General features: G+C 35.5%; 1 protein-coding gene across 3 annotated transcripts in view; it reads left to right on the forward strand.

The window, feature by feature from the left end:
• Window positions 1-10900, forward strand: part of LOC106460605 (tyrosine--tRNA ligase, mitochondrial-like) — a 39560-nt gene that overhangs the window by 10344 nt on the left and 18316 nt on the right. For all 3 annotated transcript variants that reach the window (XR_002610849.1, XM_022387612.1, XM_022387616.1), the window contains 3 exons: window positions 6467-6651; window positions 9536-9637; window positions 10437-10551. Coding sequence is in view for 2 of the 3 variants with exons in the window: in XM_022387612.1 (XP_022243320.1) it covers window positions 6467-6651; window positions 9536-9637; window positions 10437-10551 (402 nt within the window). In the remaining variant the exon portion in view is untranslated. The remainder of the gene's footprint in view (window positions 1-6466; window positions 6652-9535; window positions 9638-10436; window positions 10552-10900) is intronic.

Below are 10900 nucleotides of genomic sequence, written 5' to 3' on the forward strand. Positions count from 1 at the left end.
TAATTGATTGCCAATTTCGGGGTGAAATACTACACCAAATACAAAATAAATAGCACCATCAACTGTTTGGTTTCCTATAGCAAACAAAATAAACAAATAAACAAACTTCCTCTTTTATATATATAGATATATTGTCATTTACTGGTCATTATTGTGTTAATGCATTTACAGAGGTTAGGACATGTAATTCTTAGTGTGGTAAGTCCTAGATATATCAATTTTGTGTTTTCTTAAGTGCTGAATGTCATGTGCACCCTGGAGCTTAGTTTTTTAAAACAGGTTCCACGATGTGGAAAGTCATGTTATTAATTATCTATAGTCATGAAGTGATCTATGTAATTTGAAAATCTTAAATTGATTGCTGACATAGAAGTAGTAGCTATTACTAACCCTGATGAAGCTGCATAGGTGAAATGTTGGCTGAAATAAAAATTATTATTATTATTATCTGGAGAGTGAAGGTTTTTTTTTCTTCAACTTCATTACTAAAATGTCTAAGTCCCTTTAGTATGCAATATACATTCTGAAGAACTCTGATTTGGACCTTGTAATTTCAAGTGTGGTTTTATTGATTTCAGCCATTCACTGTTTCTCAACTTCAGTTGTCATGGTGACAAATTGCCTGTATCTCAGCTTTGAGAATTCATAGGCTAGTGATCTAAATGCATAATGAAAGCTCTTTTCCAAAACATACTTACCATCTGCTGACACTTGTAACTATTACTTAACCTCCATGGTTTCTATTTCTTTGCCCAATTAAGCATTGTTCTGATTTTTTTTCTCACTTGCTTCAGTATTCTATACCCCACTCAATTGCCCTTGGCGATATTTGTCTCATGATACTCTCCACTGACATCAATGCACACTCTATCCTGGTACTGTATATAAGCACCTCATTCAGATAATATTATAACCTTTTTCTTGACAAAATGTTTGAGATGGGTTTCTCTACAGGAATGCTGTAATTGTTAACGTCTAGGGTTGCTATTTTTATGTCATCTTGTGGTTTTCTGGACAATTATATTTTACTACAAAACAAAATTCTTCGACACACCTTTTTTTTCGTCATGAATCATGAGTTAATGTTTCCAACATGGAGGCTAACCAGAACTCCCCCATTCCACCTCTGTCATCTGCCATCTCTCAACAGTCTCAGTTGAGGCTGTCCGTGAGTTGATTCGTTGTAAGATGGAGACATATATTCAGACTGGAGGTGTCTCTCCTGGGGGCTCTGAGGCTGCTTTTGCCAATGATCTAGGACATTCTAGGGACAATTTGGACTCACTTTTTCTGACACCTTCGTTTACTAGTTTTACTTTTCACGAGGCCAATTTCCATCAGCCACCTTCTGTTCTTTTCTTCAGTTAGTCAATCAGGTTTGTGAGGTTTTGGGGCTTTCCCCAGTTGCCTTTCAGTCTACTTCTTCCTTGGTGGCAGAAAGGTTTGAGGGTGACTACTTAGTTCTTTCTCCTTCACTTGATATTGCTATTCATGCTGGGAGGTTTGTCACACAGTTACTTGACAGGATAGCTATGCATTGTCCACCATGTTTGTTGGAACAGCATGCTTTGGCTTATCACTTCCAGGAGGATGTACATTTAGATTCCCAATGACTGGACCCCCTTTTGGACCTGTGGGGTTCCAGACTGGAACCTGTGATCACTTTGAACAGATCACAATTTTCTCGGATTCATCTGACCTTCAAGACTGACCTGAGATATTTGTCTTCCCTCCAGCTGTTGTCAGAAACCTCTCAACATTCCCCTCATCAACTTGAGGACGAGTTGCGGCCTTTGCTGACTTCTACTATGGTCAGATTGTCATCTTCTGTTCTTTCTTTGGTTTCCTGGCTTGTATGTTGTTGGGATTTATTGGATATCAGTTAGAGGAAGTTCGTCTGCTTGCTGTCGCCTTCCATGAGTTATGGAGGCACCCTTTTTCCATCCCTTGTTGTTTGCTGGCATTCCAGAGGCATTGGAATCATGGATTGATGTTGCCCATTTGCATTCTTCCTTATCGTCGTTGGCCTCTCGACTTTCTTCTGCTGAAGCTCGAAGTCTGGGCATATCTGCTCGTCACGTGTCCCGACCCTCAACTTCAGTTCCTCGATCTATTGGTTCTCATAGTATATTCCATCCTTATCCTTGAGGCTCCTCTGCTAGGGGCGACCAGCACCAACAGCATTGGTGACTATCCCATGCTGGTGGGGTATGTGGGAGCACAATTACATCATTTTCTGGACAACTAGACTCAAATCCATGAGTACTTCAGGTTCTGGCATTGGGGCTGGTCATTCAGTTTACATCTCCACCTCCATTATCCTCCCAACCTGTGGTGTTTCTGCCTCCAACAGATCCATGGAGAGTGGATCTTTGTTCCCAAGCTATAAGGTAGTTGTTAGCTAAGAGGGCAGTTGAGAGGGCCGTTCCTGTTCATCCGGGATTTTATTCCCATTTATTTGTTGTGCCCAAGAAGACAGGAGATTGGCATCCAATCATCAATCTTTCTTGGCTCTACCAATTCTTAGATCTTCCTCAGTTCATGATGGAGTCCTTTCTAAAACTATGATGGCATTTTTTACCAGGTCTTTGGATGACCAAGTTTGATGTTACCAATGCATATCTCCACATTCCCATAGTAGAACCATCTTGTCAGTTTATACGTTTTGTGCACAGGGGCCAACGTCTGCAGTTCAGGGCTATTCATTTTGGCCTAGCATTTGCACTATATGTCTTCTGCAGAGTGGTACGAGCTTTTTCTCGTCACCTTCATTCTTTGGGCTTATACAAGCATCATTATATGAACGACTGGTTACTTCTGGCACCATCTTGTCAGTTGGCAGACCAACAAACCCAGTTTCTTTTTTCAGAAGCCACTAAGGCAGGCTTCCTTATCAGAGCTGAGAAATCCATTCTATTGCTGACTCAATACCTCGCCCATATGTTTGTCTTTTTCAACACATACTGAAGTCGGGCTTAGCCAACTCCCATCAGGCTCAAAGCTATGGATTGAGTGGTCAGGCTTTTACTCACGTCTCCTCCTACTGTGCAGATGGTTCATTCTCATTTGGGGATGTGGGCATCCCTCGAATCTCATTCCTTTGGGATGACAACATGTGAGATCCCTTCAGTGGATACTGCACAACCAATGGATCATTTTAGATCTCAAGTGGTTGGATTGAAGGAACACTACCATTGGTGTTCCTCTACTGCCTCCTTGCCCTGAGATCCATCTTTTCACAGGCAATTGTTCAAGGTCTACTTCTCTTGAAGGGAAAATTGTCAGGATTCATTCTGACAATTCCACGATTGTATCTTATATTTTGCACGCTTTCTTGTGACCTTTGTTTTCGAACTTTGGATCTTCTCTACTGGGCTTATTCCCATCTTATCAGTCTTATGGCTTGCAGTGTTCCAGGGTAATACATTTAAGAATGGATCATCTGTCTCAGCCCAACTTGATTCTCCCGACCAAGTGGATCCTACATCACAAGGTTTTCCAGTGGGTTTGCTCCCAGTTTGGGTCTCCCATGATTGATGCTTTTGCCACTCATTGGAATTCTCAACTACAGGTGTTTTGGGCCCAGGCACCTCATCCTCAGGCTTTGGCAATAGACGCATTCAGTCAGAACTGGATGGGTTTGCATCTGTATGTCTTCCCCCCGATTTGTCTGTTGCCCAGAGTTCTGGCTATGGTTCATTGCACTCCTTGTCGAGTGCTGTTGGTAGCTGTGTAATGGTTGGCCTAAACATGGTTTCCTCATCTGTGGTATCTTCAAGAGTGTTCACCTCTGCCATTTCCTCTTTGGCCATCTCAGTTGACAACCTTGATCTGACATTCTACACCCAGAAATTCTGAAGCTCAAACTTCACGCATGGAAGTTATGTGGTCCTTCTCATGACATAGGAGTTTAATTTCTAAAGTTGCTTTGTATTTGGCTAAATTTCTCCATAGACCCACTATAGCCATTTATCAATGGAAATGGCAAACTTATTGCCAGTACTGTATCAAAAAAGAAATTAAACCCTGTTTACTCTAATGTGTCTAACATATCTCGTTTTTTGACTTGGCTTTTTGAAAAAGGGCTTGCTTCATCAACCATTGCGTTATATGTGGCATCCTTATCTACTACTTGTTGGTATTCTAAACATAAGAAGGTTTTTGACTCCCCAGTGATATCCAGCCTATTTGAATCTTTGAAATTACCTAACTGGGGTTTTAAGGTCATTTTACATGCATTTTCTCGTCATCCCTTCGAGCCTTTAGCTTCTTCTTCTGAGTATCACCTTTCTCTTAAGATGTATTTTTTGTTGTTGGCGTGTGGACATAGTCATCCTGAGTTGTTTGCACTGCATGTGCACAGGACTCTTTATCATTCTACCTATGTTTTGCTATACCCAGATGGGTCCTTCCTTCCAAAGATCCTGGCAGCCAGAGAAGGGGATAAATTCTTCTCACCAATTCACTTGCCAGCCATTTCTCACCTTTACAACTGCTCGGATCTCGATTTGTTATGTCCTGTCAGGGCCCTCAGGTGTTATGTGGCTCATATTAACTCATTTAGGGGTACTAGGAACAGATTGTTTATTCATTGGGATCCTACTGTTTCTCGTGATTTATCCCCTATTACCTTAATGACGTGATTTTGCAAATTCATCCACATTGCTTATTCTAGACTGTCTTTACAGGAGAGGAATCTGAATATTCGTCATATTTCTATATCATTAGCAGCCCATTTGAGTTGCCTGCTGGACGATATCGTGCAGGCTAGTATGTGGACTTCTACTAATACTTTCTGCTCTCATTATTTAAAAGATCTGTCAGTTTCTTCTTCTGAGGGTTTTTGCCTGCCCCCTCTGGCTGTTTTGACTACGTCTGCTAGATTCTAACGAGGGGTGAGTATTTTTTCCCCTTTATATGGTTTCTTTTCTTTCTAGGGTCCATTTACCTTCATTTCACTGGATCCCAGTCTGTGGCAAGTGTTGTCCCCGCAGGTATGCTTTTATCATTCCAGTTCCACACTAGCACTCACTTTTTTACTATTATTATTATTATTACAGATTGTAGAGGCTCTATAGAAATGAGGTGTTCCATAAGGCCACCTCGGAGCTCACCGGGTGATATTACTATTTTATGCTGGACTATCATGAGTAAAGTTAAAGGGTATTCTGCCCATCCATTCCGATCTTTGGATTGAATAAATCAGGTTCGGTTTGCTTTTAAAAATTTAGGGAACTTGGTTCAATTATTGCACTTTTTCTGGAGCACTCCCCACTGCGTATTACCCCCCAGATTCTACTAGTGAAGCTAGGGAGTCCTTCCCACACCCAGTTTCCAGTTATTGGGGTGGTGGACAGAGGTTTTTCCTCCAGAGTGTTCAAATGATTCATCCACTCTTGGAGAAGAGGGCAAAGTTGGGGCCCTCCTATCCAGGTCCCTGGATGTTTTTTTCCAGATGTAGGTAGGAGTGGCACCAGCCTATGTGGGAGCCTACTCATTCAGATTTGACACTCGGCTATCCAGTTGGAGTGTACCCGGCCCTTCTTTTGATCAATCTCGATTTAGTTCATTGTTCATAAAAGGGAATCCACTACCTCCTCATTGTTCTGAATGCAGAGTAGTCCCATCCTAGGTCTTTGGTTGGACATCGTGGTTCCACACCCTCCCCATAATTCTGGGGGCAAGTGGAATGCTTAGTAGGGAGTGAGGATGCATGTTCATAATTCTAGACCTGATGAGTTCTTTTCTTTTGGTTGAGTATGACAGGTCACCCCACACGTGTGTAACTAGGATACATCAGAATATTCAAACGAACCAATAATACAATTACATGAGCATAAATGTATAGGGAGTCATTACATACTCCTATTAATGGTGTGTTCTGCTGCCTGATGACATCAAAATGCAGTGAGGTGGTGCAAATAATGTGGTTTCACATAAGATTAGGTGGGAGTTTTTACGAGGCTGGTGGCTTGCAGATCCCTTTGGCAGAATATATGAACTGGAGGACGGAAACTATTTTGTCTGTGGAGGTCTCTATAAGAGATACATTTTCAGGAGAGAAAAATGTTAATTTACAAGCTTTCAAAGATTTTGGTATTTTTTTCTTAAATACCTTAAATTTTGAATAAAATATAATCAACAGGCAATAACTAGATTACATGACCAAGTTGCGTAGTATTTATAGTGCTTCAGGGGGGTATAATGAGAACAAGAAGTTAGCAGAAGTGTAGCTTAGTAAAGGAAGTCACAATAAAGATGAAGAGCATTGGGATGAACATGATGATGATACTTCTGCAACCTTCGTATATAATCTCATTGGGCTTGCATCATACAAATTCAGTGAAACACTGTTTATTTAAATTTTTTCTTCCATGTACGTATAATTGTCATTTATTTAAAAAAAAGTTTTCAAATCACTTAAAGAAAATTAAAATGTGCATTTGTAATTTTATTTTTATTTTAGATAGGAGACGCCACTGCTCAAATAGGAGATCCCAGTGGACGTAACACAGAAAGATCTGCTTTGAGTCTACTGGATATTCACAAAAATAGTAAATGCATTCAAACCGATTTGGAAAGGCTATTTGAAAACCATGAAAAATATTTCTGGAACCCCTCAAAACCGAAAAAGAATCTTTCATCTGTTCGGTATGTACATTTACTGCTAGGATTTCAGCCCACAATACTTTAAATGTGTTATTATTATTATTATTCACTTTTTGAAGCACAAAATATTTTATGATATAATAGATTATGTAAAATGGATTAATAATTTTTAAAAGGTTATATTTTATGAGAAACTTTAAGAAACTATTATTTTACTACCTCTTGAAGGCTTTAGAAAATTACTTATGCCTTTTTAAATTTGTCTTTAGTAGTTGTCCAGGCCTGTAAGGAAAGATGAGTTGAATAGAACTGAAACTGGTACAAAAAGTGCCACAAAAATTAGATAAAAAGTATGTAATATATTAGAGAAATCTGTCAGGAATGTGCATGAGAAAATGCAAATACATGCTTGTTTTATCTAAAAAAACTTGTTGCACAACAGTAAACATTTTTATTTAAGACTTTTGTAACTCTTCCTCAATCTTATGGTATGCAGTAACAGAGCTATAGTTTTTTAAGCCTTTTTAAGTTAGTTTGGAAAATCTTCCCCTTAAAGGCCAAAGAATTAAGCCTTTAAATCCCATAAAGTATGCTGTTATTTTTTTTAATACTATTATTCAAGCACTTGATCAAAAATAGGACTACAGGAAATCTTGATTCAGTGGCAGGTGATGCTGTCACTATGTGTAATGTAATCTATTTAATAAAATCTTTAGTTTGAAGTGAATTAAAACATAGCATTAATGTTGAAACTTAAATTAAATATTCATTTAATCTTATCCATACTTACACTCTTGTTGTAATGTACATATCTTTTGATTCAGTAGTGAAATAAATTTGATACATTTGTGGCTTTGAAAGTGCATTACTTGGGTAATCTCTGGAAACACAACATCAACATTCATGGATATTTAGTTTAGATTAAAACTTTGTTTTAAAGAATATGTTCCTTATAATATTAATACTTTCATTATTAAGTTATTACCATTATCAATAACAGTTTAACAACAGTATATAATTCATGAGATTTGAGAAAATACTGTACTGCTTCAACCAATTTAAAGGAACAGACCAGGTTGAATTTTGTGACATAAATTTTCTTTAAAGCTTGTGTGCAAATTAGTTTTACTGATTGTATTGCCAAATAGATAAAATCGTTATTTTGTGTTCATAAAACAAGTGAAAATTTTTTTTGTTAATACCTTTTAGCAGATGTGTGTTTATTTTTGTGTGTAAAAACTTCTACATTCACTTGATAATTTGTGAAAACTAAACATTACTCTTTGTTCCTAGTTTTTGCTGGAACTAAGAAAACAATAATTTTTTACTTTGGAAATGTCAAGTTTATTTATACATGTTATTTGTGGAATTAAATAATTTCCTAATATACTGGTTGTCACTAGTCATGTGTTAAACATGATGATAATGTATTTTTCTTTTAAAAGATTTTTATGTCATATCTTTTTCTAATATTCAAAGTTGTACCTGGAAATATATTGTAAATTGTTAGTTTTACAAAATTTTGTGGATAAAATATTTGAATTTAGTGAAATTTGCAGGTTATGTTAAGCTTATTTCATAGTGCTAAATGAGTTCTAAGGGCTATATACATGTAAAAAGTCCTTTTAACAATTTTCTAGAAGTATAGTGGTTCACAGTTTATGCTTAAGTAATGCCACATCAGCATTAACCCCGGAACAAGTGTGTTAAGGTATATAATTGTAGTTTAATAGTAAGTTTTTTGTATAAAGTTCAGTATCAGAGTTTAACATTAGAATTTTGTACAAGCATCAAGTTTAAGATAGAACTTGACAGGGTCTTTTCCTGTCTTTTGATCTTGCATGAAACTGACACAGTTTGGTACAAGTTTTATAGTAATAAGCCTAAGGCAGTATTTTTTTTTTCATACTGATATCAAACATCTCAGTAACCAAGAAATGGTTCTTAGCCGCTTTCCTTGATAATTATACCCTCCATTTGGCATTCTGTGTCACTGTATAGTCACATATCTGTTTTGTTACAAGAAGATAACCCACTGTCATAGTTAATGGAGCAATGTTAAATTTGAAAGTAAATATAGTAGAAATATGATTTTAATGTAACTCATAAACTTTTTTCATTGAGTTAATTCAATAACTATCATCTAGTGCAGCTGATCTCAACCACTAATCAGCAGAACATTTAGTGAAAAGAGAAAAAGAAAGAAAGAAAAAAGTTGTGAAAGATTTGATTTTAATGAAATTGATAATTTGGACATTAGAAACAGGTGAAAAGTTTTGTTTCCATTTTAGTTCATTATGAAATAAGTGAACTTCATAATTTTCACTTGAAATCTTTTTGACAAAGCTAAATTAGGAAAAAATGCTATAGGCCTACATATTCTTAATTGGCTGAAAGTTTTTTTTTTAAATATTTTGCTGGTCTGTGGAATGAAAATGTTGGAAATGACAGACCCAGTAAATTTTTACCTGTAATAGATGTATTAATACAATGAAGCAGACCTTTTAACTTGCATACAACAAACTTATGTTTCTTGTTTATTTGTATATCAAAAGTTAAGTGCCATTTAAAATGATATTAATAGTGTTAGGCTATGAAAATCAAATGGCTACCATTACACGAATTTGTTAAAATCTGCTAATTTTTTTCTGTTGTTAAAAAAGGATTTTTGTTTACTTGTATGCATAATTTCGTCCACGATGCTAGGGAAATTGACATTTGGTGCTAGCAAAAGTTTGGTTCTTATTTAATTTGGTCTAATTGCTGCTTGCTTAGAGAATTGTGTTGTTTTACCAAAGACATCTGACTTCTAAAGCTCATCACTATTCATTAAGATCAGTTTGATTTAATATGAATACTTACTTATTCATAACGTGGTTTAACTCATGTTTTTATTAAACAGGTGTTTTTCTCTTTCTCTTGATAGAATATTGCATAATAGTGAGTGGTATAATAACCAAGATCTAGTCACTTTTCTTTCAACTGTTGGAAGACACTTCAGACTGGGACAAATGTTGTCACGTACCAGGTGATTTGAAACTTACTTGTAACAAACAGTCTTTTATACAAATTAAAGTTCTTCATAAAGGAAAGCTTATTAAGTTAAAAGTTGAGTATTCTTGAAAACTTAAAAGTGTCATTCAAAGCTGTTCATATTTACTGGATTTATATTAGAGTTTTATCGGAATAGAAATCACTGTGACAGTGTTCTACATAGAAATTTTGCTCGATGAAGGCTCCAGTAAGGTGGCCGAAAGCTCGCAAGTAAAAGAAAAGTATTTTAAAATAGAGAAAAGTCCAAGTATAATTCTACATATCAATTTACATATGCTATGATTCTTAAAAACTAATACAGTTTGTGTTACACAGACAATAAACATAAGACATTACATCTTTACCCCCAAAAAAACTTATAGCTTTTTGATTTTATATTTTAGTCATATGTTAAAATGCTGTACATTTGTCTTTATAAGCATCTGAGAAAATTTTTTGAGTAAGTAGAGAGATGTGATCAAAGTCATAATTAATTGTATTATAGTGCATGAATAGAAAAGGTATCTTTTTTTTTCTTTCTTTTAATGTATTGACATATAACCAATGTCTTAGAACTACAAATCCACAATATTTTTAATTTCTATAATAATTTATTACCATTTGGAAATTATTTTGAAAAATTCACAAATCATGACAAAATAATTTTTTATGGGAAGTACTACAAACAGACTGCACAAGATGAAGTTTCATTAAGCAGGTAACATTTTATAGGTCAGGATTATAACTTGTGTACTGAAACTTGTTTTATATGTTTGTGTTGTGTGATCTTACAGTGTTCAAAACAGATTGAATAGTCAAGAGGGGATGAGTTTCACAGAATTTACTTATCAAGTTTTTCAGTCTTTTGATTGGCTTTTTCTTTATGACAAATACAACTGTAGATTTCAAGTAAGTTCAAACAGTATGAAGTATCTGTTCTTTCTTCTAGTAGAGTTTGCAGTGTGCTAATAAAGTATTTTGGGTATTTTTTGACTATAAAATTTTATTTAAACATCTGTAAGATTTATGCACTGAAAATTAATATTGCTCAATTCATTTATGAACCTTACATACCTGTATGTATATCTTTATTTATTTTGTTTTTTGTTACATTATGAGTGTACTTTGGTTAATAATAAAATACTGAATATCGGGAAAATGCTAAATTAAATTTTTTATTGATAAGTTTGGAAAAATAAAATAACTGATAATTTTTCAGAAAAAATTAGTATAATTACGTATTAATTAATATAATGTA

Source organism: Limulus polyphemus, unplaced genomic scaffold (assembly GCF_000517525.1).
Source record: "Limulus polyphemus unplaced genomic scaffold, Limulus_polyphemus-2.1.2 Scaffold34, whole genome shotgun sequence".
Classification (NCBI taxonomy): Eukaryota; Metazoa; Arthropoda; class Merostomata; order Xiphosura; family Limulidae; genus Limulus; species Limulus polyphemus.